This window comes from Microcaecilia unicolor, chromosome 2, assembly GCF_901765095.1.
Source record: "Microcaecilia unicolor chromosome 2, aMicUni1.1, whole genome shotgun sequence".
Taxonomy (NCBI): Eukaryota; Metazoa; Chordata; class Amphibia; order Gymnophiona; family Siphonopidae; genus Microcaecilia; species Microcaecilia unicolor.
This window is the reverse complement of record NC_044032.1, coordinates 289,233,142-289,248,544: the sequence shown is the minus strand read 5'-3', so window position 1 is coordinate 289,248,544 and position 15,403 is coordinate 289,233,142. Positions and strand designations below refer to the sequence as shown.

General features: G+C 44.3%; 1 protein-coding gene across 1 annotated transcript in view; it reads left to right on the top strand.

The window, feature by feature from the left end:
* PRICKLE3 (prickle planar cell polarity protein 3) overlaps positions 1 to 15,403 on the top strand; it is a 106,142-nt gene that overhangs the window by 72,680 nt on the left and 18,059 nt on the right. Inside the window, 1 exon segment of the mRNA XM_030194256.1 lies at positions 6,010 to 6,213. Coding sequence (XP_030050116.1) covers positions 6,010 to 6,213 — 204 coding nt within the window.

Sequence of the window (15,403 nt, the reverse complement as noted above, 5' to 3'; positions counted from 1 at the left end):
CACTGGACTGGTTCATTGAATGCTTCACCAAACACGTCACATACATGTTTTCAAAGGGTCAATTCCCAACTGATAAATGCGATATTGTACTCATCCCAATACCCAAAAACACAACCTTCAAGATCAGCGCTATCACAAACTACAGACCAGTAGCTTCAATACCACTACTGACCAAAACTATGGAGGGTCTTGTAGCACAGCAACTAATGGAATACCTAACACAATTCTCAATCCTTCATAATTCCAAATCAGGTCTCAGACCACAACAAAGCACAGAGACGGTCATAACCACCCTGATAACAAAGTTCAGAAACATAATAAGCTAAGTAGAAAATATACTATTACTACAATTTGATATGTCAAGTGCTCGACAACATGGGAATAAGTAGAGCAGTGGCAGTATGGTTCAATGGTTTCCTAAGGACCAGATCCTACATTGTAAAGATGTCTACCCAGTTATCAGCCTCTTGGATCTCTGAGTGTGGAGTACCACAGGGTTCTCCAATATCGCCAATACTGATCAATGTAACGATGGCACCACTCGGCAAAAAACTGGAATTAATGGGTTTCAACCCATTCATATACGCAGATAATGTCACCATCTACATACCTTTTAACAACAGTATCTCAGAAATACTGGACAAGGTTTAAAAAAGGTCTGGACCTCATGGAAAACTGGGCAACAACTTTCAAACTTAAACTAAACAGAGACAAAACCAAATTCCTGGTTCTTTTCAGCCCACACAACTCCACATCCCACCAAAATTTCACAATCAACAATCAAATATACTAAATAGAAACACAATTAAAAATATTGGGAATTATTCTTGACAAACATCTATCACTGGACAGTCAAATATCAGCAGTAACACCAAAATGCTGCAGAACACTATGGAAACTGAGAATAATAAGAGACTATTTTTCAAGACAATCTTTCTGGATAATGGTACAATTGACAATACTATCACAACTAGACTACTGTAATGCAGCATACGTAGGGTGTAAGGAAAACACACTAAAATCATTACAAATCGTCCCAAACAGAAGAAGTCGAAATACGAAAGAGCTACCCCACTGCTGAAAACACTACCAATCAAAGCAAGACTATTCTTCAAAGCTAGCACCCTCATTTTCAAGATACTATTTGGAATGGCACCTGAATATAGGCTAGACATGATTGGTCTATCCCCAAGAAATGCAAACCCAGAAACCAGAGGTTACTTACTTCATTTACCCAACTGCAGAAACCTAACCTACAAGACCATACACAGCAGGATTCAGGTACCTAGGTTCCAAATGGTGGAACTCAATACCAAAAGCCACAAGAAGCATCAGTAACTATCTTCAGTTCAGAAAAGAACTGAAAACCGTCTTCAAAGAATTCTACAAATAACTATATAAGCTAACAATGCCCTCTCCCTATCCTAACTGTAAAACATTATTGTAAATTGTAAGCCATTTTGTACTGAAACTTATTTTTGGATAGCAGTGGGATACAAGAATACATAAATAAATGCATGAGTCTTCTGTGAGGGACAGTATCAAAGGCTTTGCTGAAATCCAAGTAGATCACATCTATCGCATGTCCTTCATCCATTTCTTTGGTCATCCAGTCGAAGAAGTCAATCAGATTCGTTTGACAGGATTTTCCTTTGGTAAATCCATGTTGCTTAGTGGGGTTAAAAAAAAGTTTGGATAATTTTCTAAAAGAAAAGTCCATAAGCCATTGTTAAGATGGACTTGGCAAAAATCCACTGCTTATTGCTAGCATAAGCGGCAAAACTTGTAACCTGGATTGGCCACTGTTAGAAACAGAATGCAGGGCTTGATGGCAGCGGCGTACTGAGGGCAGAGCAATGGGGGCGGTCTGCCCCGGGTGCACGCTGCAGGAGGGGTGCAGGGAGCAGCCACACGGCTGTCAGCTCCACCAGTTCCCTGATCCCTCTGATGTTACTTCCTGTTACAGGGCAGAGGGAGCAGGGAACCAGCAGAGCCAACAGCCATGTGGCTGCTCCCAGCACCCCAGGAGGCAAGAACAATGCACCCAGGGGGGGCACTTGGAGGTGATGTGCTGGGGGGGGGGGGCCCTGCACCCACGGGGGTGCTCAGCGGCGATCCGCCCTGGGTGGCAGCTGACCAAGGAACACCACTGCTTGATGGACCTTCAGTCTGTCCCAGTATGGCAAAGTTTAAGTTCTTATGTTAACTGAAAACTGCAATGTAAAAGAAATGAAATGGGAAGGCATCTATATATGCCTAGGAGTAGATGAAAGTACAACTATCCAAAAAGATCAGCAAAGAGAGCTATAAAAGACTAAAAGCTCAGTGCATAAACAGCATGGAAAAAGATACAAGTCATTAATAGATACTTGATTTTCTTTCATTCAGTTTTGATATCATAGACTAGCCTTAGAAAAATTCAGTCTGTTGGATGTAAGAACAAGAAAACTAATGCATAGCCACCAGCCAATGTATAAGAACCCAGGATATGCCAAGAGTTTGCACCCCAAGAGCAGAAGTTAATATGGGTATTATAGAAAAAGAGTTAGTTTATTTTATTACGCATATAGAGCTACTGTAATAGACTTCTAATCATACTTAATGGTATCAACCAATTGAAATGCTCATAAGCTTCCTATGTATAAAAGGAAATGGCCACAAACATTTTCCATCCTTAAACGTGGACAAGCATTCCTAAGAATAGAATAAAAGCAAGACTCCTCCAGCTCATGTAGGGAATGAAACAACAGAATTTGCAAAACAACAAAAACTCTGAAGAGTTGGACCAGCAAATAAGGTAAAGCAAATGGCAGGTACACAACCACACACGGACCAAAATCTGGCACAAGAATGGCCAAAGAAAGGGCTATGCCCTACCTCTGCTGCCCTTCTCAGTTCTACAACACTAATAAGAGATATGCAGTCTTGGATGAATACATGTTTAGGAGAGTGTCCCTGCTCTAAGGAGTTTACAATCTAGTCAGGACACAGAAACAAGTTGAAGGTTTAAGGAAATGTATATCCTGCAGGAAGTATGTTTTCAGATAGACACAGCTAGGTTCAGGAAGAGCTAAAATTGAAGATTGAGGTTGACCTGGAATCTGATAAGAGTTCAAATCTAAAGATGAGAATTGCAATCAAGGTAACTGATAGCTGGAGCACAGAACAGTGAATTAGGTTCCGAGGGGCTCTCTTACTAAGTTTCTGCACTTAACACACTTTAATAGCAAAAATTAACACACAATAGATGTATAGGCTGTGCTGTAACTGTTAGTGAGGTGTCCTGCATGTCCCCTGCAGATACTATGCAGAAGTGTTCTTTACCGTGTATTGGGGTTATTCTCAATTAGTGCAGATGCACTTAGCTCCTCTTGAGGAACTGGAAGTCTGTCGGAACTAACTGCACAAGTGACGGTGCACGGTTAGCATACAGTAAATACCATGCATCTACTGCAGTGTATAGTCCATGTCCGTTCTCTGCTTATAACCCGCCCGATTCTCACCCCCTAACACGGCATGCAGTGCACTGTACACTAGCATGGTATAAATGACTGCACTCGTGTGCTAACAGCATATGTTTATTTGCACAATTGCTTAATACATGTTACTTTTTTTTTATTTCAGTAGCTTGTTTTGGATTTTAAAAAATTATTGTAACTTGCCTCGAGACTTATTTGGGTGAGGCGAGTCATCAAACGGTAAAGTAAAGTACTAAAGAGGCACCAAAATGTTTTACAGCAAGCAGAGCTGAAAACAGGAACAAGGAGTTCAAACTGTACTAATGAAGCCTACTTTCCAGGAATACTCTGGTCAGAACAGAAATGTTATGAGGGGAAACACACACACACACACACAACCACACACACACACGTGATAATCTCATAAGTGTTTTTTCCTTTAGAAAGTAGGTTAGAAATAGAAACATGCAGCTTTTCTGGTGCAGAAATGAGAACGATTTCGCAACCCTTGACTAGTTGTGACGCGTTGATATCAGAAGATCTGTACACAGAAAGGCACAATCAAGTATATCATACCTTATCCACTGGAAATTGTGTGATCGTAACCCTGACAGAGTTGTAGAGAATGAAAGTAGTGATCACCTGGGACATGGACATTCCCACTGATAAAATCTCACTTTAAGGAAACTAAACATAATAGAAAAGAAAAAAAAGAACATATAAATGTCACACCAAGTGACTGTTCTATACTACATATAGAGGCTGATCAAGAGATGCAATCAGAGACCAAGAAAATGTGGCAGATTGATCCATCGACTTGTTCTACCAGCTCCATGGGCCAGATGGGAAAAAACTTGGAATACTGCCTTGCCCCTTCTTTGTGGAATTCCCTTCCATGCTCTCTTAGGGATCCTTTTACTAAGCCATGGTAAAAAGTGGCCTGCAGTACTGTGGGTACTTGTTTTTGGCGTGCGCTGGGTCATTTTTTATTGCGCCTGGGAAAACAAGGCTTTTTAATGGGGGCAGTAAATGGCTGTGCGCTAAAATTAAAAGTAGCATGCAGCTATTTGCTGCCTGAGCCCTTACCGCCACCCATTGATCTAGTGGTAAAGGCAGACATGCTACACGTGTGGTACTCAAGCAGCGCATGCCAATGTGGCCGTGCTGCTGATTATCGCCAGGAACGTCCCCCACAATAGAAAATAGAAAAAAATATTTTCTACCGCAGGAAACAGCACACGCCAACTTCAAAATTACCGCTGGGTGGGCACACTAATCGGTCGCTGGTATCGATTTGGCGCACTACATGAGCGGTAGCCCTACTGCCACTTTGTAAAAGGACCGCCTAGAGCAGAGACTTCTTACCCTATGTTTTACACACCCATTAAGACCCACTTATTTGATCTGACCTTTTCCTTGACATTGCATTAACATTTCTTCCCTCAGCATGTAATTAAACTCTGGAATTCGTTGCCAGAGAATGTAGTAAACGTGGTTAGCTTAGTGGGGTTTTAAAAAGGTTTGGATGGCTTCCTAAAGGAAAAGTCCATAGCCCATTATTAAAATAGACTTGGGGAAAATCCACTGCTTATTTCTAGGATAAGCAGCATAACATGTATTGTACTGTTTTGGGATCTTGCTAGGTACTTGTGACCTGAATTGGTCACTGTTGGAAACAGGATACTGGGCTTGATGGACCTTCGGTCTGTCCCAGTATGGCAATACTTACGTACTTATAACATAGTGGAATGCTTAATGTTATAGCAGTCTTCTCCCTAGCAGCCCCTTACCCTGTCTTTCCGTGTTAGTTGTGGATTTTCCCTGTACACTCCCTAATCATTCCTTAGGATTTTTATCCCCTACTCTCCCAAGTCATTGATTGAATGGTGTATGTTTGTGCTTCTACTTTTCTGTCTTTAAAATATGGCATTCTTTTCTAATCTCTTAAATGTTTTTTATTGTTTTATGTAAACCGCTTTGATTTGTGCTCATTAAGAGCAGTATAGCAAATACTAACAAATGAGAAATTGGTCCAGTCGTCTTGAGCACCAATAGACTGATGAAAACAAACTTCCAAGAGTACCTTGATATGATGCTTGTACATATTACACCCTATTAGCTCCAGAAGGAAGCTTTCTTTGATACAATGTGAGTGTTGAGGCAGGCACTAGCAGAAAATTTGAAAGACTGAGTTCATACACAACATTCCTCGGCACAGGCGCGAGGTTCATCCTTATCACAGTACACCTAAACCAAACCCACCAGAAGACAATAACCTCTGGGAGATATTTTAAGAATGTAAACTGGACTTTCAAAGCAAGGAAAAGTGGGGATGTGAAAAAAGGTTCAAATCTAAATATCTAAAAGATATTAATAAATAGCAGTGAGGGGGTGGGGGGAATGTTTTCCTTGGAGCCAGTGGGAGCAGGGTTGCTGAATTGGTTAATGCTGGATGTTATATGAGCAGTGGTGGAGATTCAGGGTGTATGGGCTCTTCTGCTCTCTAGGCAGTAAGGAGTGATATTCTTCCTGCTCTTTTCTCTCCTGGCAGTGTGGGAAGCAGATCCGAGGAGGTGACATTGCTGTCTACGCCAGCCGGGCAGGACATGGGGCCTGCTGGCATCCCCAGTGTTTCTGCTGTGCCAGCTGTGCCGAGCTCCTCATTGACCTCATCTACTTCTACCAAGATGGGAAAGTTTACTGTGGCCGTCACCATGCTGAGCTGTTGAAGCCTCGCTGTCAAGCCTGTGATGAGGTGAGTGGTAGCAGTGCCAGGGGAAGGGGCGTCAGCTCCAGATGAAGAAGCAGTGGTGTCAAGGGAGCGGGCAGGGGAGGGGGCAGCAGCACCAGGGGAAGGAAAGACAGTGGCGGGGGGGGGGGGGGGAATCAGCTCCAAATGAAGAAGCAATGGTGTCAAGGGAGGGGGGGCAATAGCTCCAGAGAAAAGAGAATCAGTATCAGGGGAGGAGCAGCAGAACCAGGGGAAGGACAGACAGTGCCTGGGAGTGGGGGGGAGGGGGCATCAGTGCCAGGTGAAGAAGCCAGGAGAAGAAGCAATGGTGTCAAGGGAGGAGGCAGCAGCAGCTCCAGAGAAAGAAGAAATAGTATCAGGGAAGGGGCAGCAACGCTGGAACAAGGGCAGAACCAGTAGAGGGAGTTCAGTTATGGAAGCTGGCTGTTAGTGGCACATCTTGGGATCTTATATGCTGACTGGGGGCAATTTAAGGCTCTGTCTATGCTGTGGAGGTTAAACATGTCACTTAAGCTTTTACTGGGGTGTTCAAGATGTCTGTTGCTGAAGGTTGAGAATTATTAGGATACTAGTAAAAAAGGCCCGTTTCTGACACAAATGAAACGGGCGCTAGCAAGGTTTTCCTCGGAGTATGTATGTTTGGGAGAGTGTATGTGAGAGTGACTGTGTGAGAGTCAGAGTGAAAGTGTGAGTGTGTGTGTGTGAGAGAGAGAGTGAGTCTGGGTGTGAGTGTGTTTGTGAGAGAGTGTGTGTGTGAGAATGAGAGTGTGTGCAAGTGTGTATGTGAGACACAGTGTGAGAGAGAGTGTGTGTGTGTGTGCGAGAGAGAGAGTGTGTGTGAGACACAGATTCTCTGTGAGAGTGAGTGTATGAGACCAAGCGAGTGTGTGAGTGACTGTGTGGCACATAGAGAGTGAATGTGATACAGTGTGAGACAGAGTGTGTGAGAGTGAGAGTCAGAAAGACATTGTATATGAGAGAGAGAGTGTGAGCCTTGCCCTCCCAATCCATGCCCATCTGTCCCCTGCCCCCTCCATTCATCCTTTTCCAGCAATTCCCCTCTCTCCCTGAGCCCTGCCCTCCCAATCCATTCCCATCCATGCTCCTCTGTCACCTGCCCCCTCCATTCATCCCTATCCAGCAATTCCCCTCTCTCCCTGAGCCCTGCCCTGCAATCCATATCCATCCATGCCCATCTGTCCCCTCCATTCATCCCTATCCAGCAATTCCCCTCTCTCCCTGAGCCCTGCCCTCCCAATCCATGCCCATCCATGCTCCTCTGTCACCTGCCCCCTCCATTTATCCCTATCCAGCAATTCCCCTCTCTCCCTGAGCCCTGCCCTGCAATCCATATCCATCCATGCCCATCTGTCCCCTCCATTCATCCCTATCCAGCAATTCCCCTCTCTCCCTGAGCCCTGCCCTCCCAATCCATGCCCATCCATGTTCCTCTGTCCCCTGCCCCCTCCATTCATCCCTTTCCAGCAATTCCCCTCTCTCCCTGAGCCCTGCCCTCCCAATCCATGACCATCCATGCTCCTCTGTCCCCTGCCCCTCCATTCATCCCTTTCCAGCAATTCCCCTCTCTCCCTGAGCCCTGCCATCCCAATCCATGCCCATCCATGCTCCTCTGTCCCCTGCCCCCTCCATTCATCCTTTTCCAGCAATTCCCCTCTCTCCCTTCCATGACCCCCCCTCGCATCCATGCTCCTCTCTCTCCCATGTCCCAGACTGGCCCGCCCTCTTCCCCCCTTCGCATCCATGGCCCCCCCCCCCCTTCGCATCCATGCTGTCGTTTCTCCCCTGCCCTCCCGCTCCCATTGTTCAACTTTACTGCCCACCCTCTTCTCTCCCCCCAACATCCCTTTTTTTTTTTTTTCTTTTTAAATTTACCTCGGTGGCGGTTCTGGCAGCGCAGCATCAGGGAAGGAGGCGGCGCTCCCGACGTCTAGCCTTCCCTTCGCTGTGTTCCGCCTTCTTCTGACGTGACGTCAGAAGAAGGCGGAACACAGCGAAGGGAAGGCTAGAGACGTCGGGAGCGCCGCCTCCTTCCCTGACGCTGCGCTTTGTTTGTTTTTTTTCCGCCCTCGACGTCATGACGTTTGCCCTCGACGTCATGACGTTTGACGCGAGGGCGGGGCAGAGACGGCTGGCTGGCTTCACACCATGAATCCACGAACCCTACAGGGAGTGTTTGAGTGACTTCAGAACGTTGTCTTCAGAACGTTCACGGTGCGTTTTATTATATTAGATCATTGCAGGCTGAGGGTTTATTACTGGCAGTCACTGCAGGGGTGAGCAGATAGTGGAGTGTCCTGGGGTTCTTGTTCTGCTGGTTAGGTGGGGGGGGGGGGAGTTTTATAAGGCTCTATCTGCAAGAGGTGGTTGCTGGGATGCCTCAGTTGTTGATTTTGTTGGGGTTTCTTTTGACTATGGGTTATTATTAGGGTGTTACTGCCAAACAGGAATTATTATTAGAGTTTCATAGCAGGATGGAGGCCACTACAGGTTGAGGTATATTAGCATGTGCCAGATGTCTGTGCAGGAAAGGGAGGGATGTTTGGGGTGTCACTACAAACTAAAGGTTGCAGGCACGGGTAAATTGGGGTTTAGGAAGTATCAACCTTGAGAAATGTTTAGCAAATGATAAAATTAACTATGGGAGTTCTTGTGGTGGAAAAGGATCTCAGTTACCCTAGTGACACTTATAATAACTTTTACAGCATCAATTTAACAGGGTACCAGCCCATATAATCAAATCAGCAGTTCAAATGCAACAAGCACTTGTCTTGCTTCACCCAACAGGGACCCGTTTCACCAACTCAGGCTTCATTAGGGGTGTAATGATAGTGCTTTCTGTTTCGCAAATGAGTCAGTCACCCAGTTGCGGTTCCCACAGGCTGTCTTACAAAAAATGCTTGTTGAATTTGAATTGCTGATTTGATCATATGGGCTGTTTTGATATATATTTATTGAGCTGAGCACAAAGAGTTGTTGATATGAAATGTGTAAGTGTCACTAGGGTAACAGATCCTTTTCCTCCACATGTACTCCCATAGTTAATTTTACCATTTGCAAAATATTTCTTGAGGTTGGTATTGCATGCAAGATTGTTTTGCTACATCTCAATTGAAGAACAGTAGTTTGGGGAGTATCCCCAGGGTCTCTGTTTGCTAACTTATGTGATTGAAAACTCCGTCTGCAAGCATGCGCTTTTTGGGGGTGTTTGTCCACAGTCTGGATGTTATTGCTATTGCATATGTACCTGGTTAGAGTGAAAGAGAACCAAAGGTCGATCAGCTCCAGCTGTCTTTCTTTCTTTCTTTCTTTAGTTATTTATAACAACTGAATTGTATAAGCACTAAAATAAATTGCCAGAAATACAGAGAAAATAACACACAAGAATTATTTCAAATCAGGTAATTCTATACTCTTCCTTAGACCACAAAATAGGGAGAGTGAAACAAGACAAGGATATAAATTAAACAGTAAACAAAGAAAACGTGGTATTAACCTGATTATCCCCAGTTATTGTTTTTCTGAGTCATTATTCCACATTGATCATCTGGTTGGCTTCTTCAAACCCAAAACGGTGTATAGTCAATTTATTTAATTGGAAACATACTTATTGTCCAATATTAGTGGAAATAATACACCTGATTTCATTTTTTTAAAACCAGAAATTATTTAACAATACAAACACTTGAGTCTCTAATCCAATTCCCACTGATTAAGGTAATCCCAGTTTCACAGGCTTCACTCCTTTTGAATTAATATACTAAGAGGAATCATTTCAGAGGAAAAAACTTTAGGAGTCATACCCGGAACTCTGGGAAAACAACAATCTCGATATTAATCATCTGTAATAATATTCATTTTGTTCACATTTTTCTGGTCTATTATCATTTTCAAAATCTTAACCGTTTCCTACTCCTGTAGAACTTCATTTGCTGTATCAATTTTTCATTCTCAAGGGATTCGATTAGATTATCCATGTGGCTCACTAATAAGATTATATCTGAAGCAAAATTATTTACTACCACTGTTAGGTCCTGAAGCTCCTTCCAGATGATATTCAATGTAACCTCCACGGGAGCCAAAAACTCCAAGCTGATACCTCTTACGGGTTTAGGAGTGGCACCGCCGACACGGGTTCAGCTGTAAACGACTTCCGTTTTAGCATACACTCCTAACTCACTCCTCCACTCCTTTGGACATGGTGGTTAAATGATTCAGGAGCGATGAAGTTGTTTCCAGGTCCAAGAGCATCGACGCTCCTTCGCCGGCGCTAATCAAAGGACTCACCAACCCAGTCATCTGTGGGCAGCTCGTCGCGCAGCGGTCCCACACTTGCTGCACAGGGGACAAAACGCTGGCCATCGGCGGCTGACCCCCCCCCCCCCCCCCTCATTGTCCCCTTCCTCTCAGTTAAGGTAACTGCAAATGCAGAGAGGACATTTCAAGCAAGCAAAGGCAGAATTCAGAGGACAGCTGGGCCATTGAGCATACGAGCTTCAGGTCACCATCTTTCTACTCTCCCTAGTTTGGGACACTCTTTGTCTGGTTTCTCCTCTGAGGCCTGTCTGATATGGGTAACCCTTCAGCATAGCCCCTCCACCACTACAAGGTGGTGTCCCTTCGGAGGGGGCAGCTTTCTTCTGATTTTTATTTTAGAGTAGATAATCAGCCCAGGGCAGTCAGTGGTTTTTAAGCTGCTCACAGCCCCAGGTCTGAATTAACCCCAGATATTCAATGTCAGGCCATGTCTGGACTCCAGCATTGATTCTCCAGGTATGTGCAGACATCCAGAAGCTAAGCGTGTACCAACTGATATTCAGACTAGTGCACAGTTTGCTTGGCGGCAGCCTTTTTGCTGTGCTAACTTTAGGTGGGGATGGGACTTAATATACCGCCTTTCTGTGGTTACAATCAAAGTGGTTTACATATTATATACAGGTACTTATTTTGTACCTGGGGCAATAGAGGGTTAAGTGACTTGTCCAGAGTCACAAGGAGCTGCAGTGGGAATCAAACCCAGTTCCCCAGGATCAAAGTCCGCTGCACTAACCACTAGCCTACTCTTCCAAATTGTATCCATTTACTTAGCTGGTGAGTGGACTGAATATTGCCAGTAACCGGTTAAATTCCAGCTCTGCCCAGGCTTCACCCCCAGACAGCCCCGGCAGTAGCTAGACAGTGACCAGGCAGTAGCAGGCACTAATCATTTAAGTGCCATTGAATACTGGCAGGTGGCCAGCTCAGTGAGGTTTAGCGAGGCAAGAGCCTCTCCTGCCCACTTAAACCCTTTTGAATACCAGGTCCCTTATTTTTATCTTGTAATCTCATCCTCGGTATTCTGAAATGGAAAGGGTAAGAGTTCTCTCTAAGATAAGCCATGTGAGGATAGTGAATGAACACTGTGCAACAGCAACAGTTCAGAATATTCCTTCCTGACCCTTGAATATGGGCCATCAGCTTAGAATGGCTAGATTCACAGTTTTCCCTAGGGTATTTTTAAAGGGAAAAGATTGATGGGTATGATTCTGCAGAAGTACCCTAGGGAAAACTGTTTGCTTACCTTCACATTCAGGAGCCTGTGTACAGATGCACATTAGTACCAGCAGGATCATGGGCATTATGTACCGATTTTCATCCTTCTTTGTATCTCTTCTAACATTTCAGTATCCTTTTTGGATAAAGGGATTTGATATACCGCCTTTGTGTGGTGCAATCAAAGCAGTTCACATATTATATACAGGTACTTTCTCTGTCCCTATGGGCTCACAATTTAAAGAGGTTTTTTTTTGTACCGGGGCAGTGGAGGGTTAAGTGATTTGCCGAGGGTCAGAAGGAACTACAGTGGGATTTGAACCCAGTTCCCCTGGGTCTCAGGCCACTGCACTGACCATTAAATACTATCTCTCCACTCCAGTTTTTATGGACAAGTGCCCAAAAGTGAACCCTGTATTCCAAGTGTGGTCTCAGCAAGGCGTTATTCCTTGCATGTCAGACTGACTTCCTTGAGGGCCACAAATCAGTCTGGTTTTCAGGCCATCCCTCATGAATATGCAGGAGAGATATTTGCATGCACTGCCTCCTTTGTATACACATATTTAGTTTCTTGTGTATATTCATGACTGGCTTGAAAATCAGCTTTCCTGGATCACAGTTTGATACTCCTGCCTTATACAGTGGTGGGATGAAATCCTTCTTCCTTGTTTCTGCCCTCCGTTTCTGCATCCAGCTTTGGCTAATGTTATAGTGTTGTTGAAGCAGGGGAGAGATCCAGAGAGTCCCTCTTCTTACAGGCCCATCTCTCTGCTTAATGTAGAGGCAAAGTTGTTCGCAAACATTTTGGCTAACCGTATGGCTAGGGTGCTTCCTGATCTGATAGCGGATCCTCAAGTAGGCTTTGTTCGGGGGCGCACTATTACACATAATTTGTGTAAGCTTCTTATTTCCATGGAACAGGCAGAGAGAATGGGTAAACCGTCCCTACTGGTCAGCTTCAATGCAGAAAAGGCATTTGACCGAGTTGATTGGGGATTCCTTTTCGCTACCCTACGCCGATATGGGTTTAGTGGGGGGGGGGGGCTTTTGGCCGCCGTCAGGGCATTATACTTGGACCCTATGGCACAGATCCAAGTGAATGGTGTGATGTCAGCTTTTGGGATATTCCGAGGTACGCGACAGGGCTGCCCCCTTTCTCCGTTACTCTTTGTTTTATTGCTAGATCCCTTGACAAGAGATGTTATGGGTAATAGAAACATTCAGGGGGTCCGCATAGGAAGTCACAAGTTCAAGCTTTCGGCTTTTGCGGATGATCTGTTAGTACATATAGTTGAGCCTCAGACATCTTTGGTAGAGTTATTGGAGACTTTTCAGGAATATGGAGACTTTTCTGGCTTTAGATTGAATGTAGACAACTCTTTGGCACTGCCTACAGCTTAGTCAGTTTGGGATACCTGGAATTGTCCTTTTCCCTTGAAATAGGAAACTACCTCTTTTCGATATCTAGGTATTCAGTTACCCTTTAAGACTTCCATGTTGTATTGGGTGAATTTACCATTATTATTGGAGTACACTAAAGTGAGTCTAGCTAAGTGGATGCATTTTCCTTTATCGATTCATGGTAGAATACAGCTCTTTAATATGGTCTTGTTTCCAAAATGGCTTTACACTTTCCAGCTGTTACCTCTTAGAGCGTTGAAACGGGATTTTTCTGCCTTAAGGACCTTCTGTCCCATTTTTGTTGGCCGGGACAAAAGCCGAAATTGGCCTTTAAGTATCTTGTGGGAGCCTTCAAATACGGGGGTCTGGGTCTTCCCGACATACGCCTTTACAATTCGGCGTGCCTTATCCATCATCTCGGGGATTGGGTTCTTGAAGAATGTAATTATACCCCCTGAGAATATGAGGAATCATATTATCACCCGTGGCATATTAACTCATTGCTATATTGTGCGAGAGCAGAGTTGCCGAATATATTGCGTCGAAGTGTGATTGTTGGTTTGCTGAGACAGACGTGGTGTTACTGGTTACTTTGTTGGGAAGACAACTGGGGATCTCGGACCAGCTTCCAATCTGGGGAAATCTAGGTTTTATCCCAGGGCAGGATGGAGCTAGTTTTCAACGTTGGGGCACGAGGGGAATTACCCTGTTACAACATGTGTTGGATGAGGGGGGAAAGATGTTATCATGGAATTCTTTATACGCAAGAGGAGTGGTGGAAGCTAGGGATTTCTTGGCGTACCGCCAGTTACAACACTATATTCGGGCTCTTTCTGAAGCGGCTTTGTTCCCGTCACTGGGAGCGAGTTTACAGGGCTTTTTTGATAAATTTAGAGAGGGGGGCCTGACAGTCTCAGTGCTGCACACGGCTTTGCAAAATATTATTCAGAAGGATTCTTTTGAGGATCTCGCCTGCAGGTGGGGTGGAGATTTAAGGCTGTCAGCGGGCTCTCTTGATTTTCACAAGTTGATTCGGAGAATCCCAGAAATCTCAGTGAGTGTGGAGATCCGGGAATGTCAGTTTCCAACTTTACACAGGGCTTATTTCACGCAAGAACAGAAGTTTAAGGCTGGGGGCATTGAAACCCTGTAATGTCAAAAATGTGGACGAGAAACCAATTCTTTTTTTCATGCCTTCTGGGGTTGTCCGAGGGTTAAATTTTTCTGGAAAGAAATATCACGGTATATGGAGAAGTTATTGGGTGTTGCCATTCTCCCCAGAGGGGTGGTTATTAGATAATCACAAAAGTTATAGGATACGCAATTGCTCCCAGATATCATTGTTACGTAAGGTGGGAGCTATAGGTAAACGGGTCATTATGAGCATTTGGGTGTGGGAGTTGGCTCCATCCTTTTGGGCTTGGAGTAATTGTCTACATGATATGATGTTATTGGAAAAGAGGTATGCGAGATATTCTCCGAAATGCTGGAAGGTTTTTTTTAGCAGTTTGGGAGGTGTATATTGGATCTCTTCCGCATAGGGCGAGGATTTTGATTTTGAACACCCCTTGACAGGACAATTCTGTTGTTAGCTGGCCGGGTGAACTGCTGGAGTGCCCCAAAGTCTTTTTGCTTTGATAGGCTGATATTGTGGCGCACGCACCTTGCCCTGGGAGTTAGCGCCTTTCCTCTTTTTTTTTTGTGGTTGTTGGGCTACAGGGTTGGGGTTTGCGGTGAATACAGAGAACAGATGGTGGTTTATTCTCAAGGTTGTTATGAAGTTGCTAATGATACTGAGTTGGTGGGTTGTCATATGGCATAACTACCAAATTTGGAATGGAGGGTGGAAGAGGGATGATGGGGGGAAGGGGGGAAGTTTAATCAGTTAAAAGTTGATGGCATCATGTAACATATAGGAGCACTCAAGATGTTATTTTGTGGTCTGTATTTTCGATACTGCCAGATGGTTGTATAATGTCTTTGTTTTGCTTTGTCATCAGTAAAAATTGTTGAAACATAAAAAAATCCAAAAATGTGAAAAAGACCAAACCATCAGAAAACAAACTGACCATTTTGGGCCATGTATACCCCAAGACCAGTACAGTCTTGATTATCCAACCTTTGCTAATCTGACTATCTGGCATATCCAACAGACACCCCCCTCCCGGTGATGTCATCACATTTATTTCTATAAAAAATCTTTGTTTCAGAACACTTTTTGAAAATCAGGAACTCTATATCT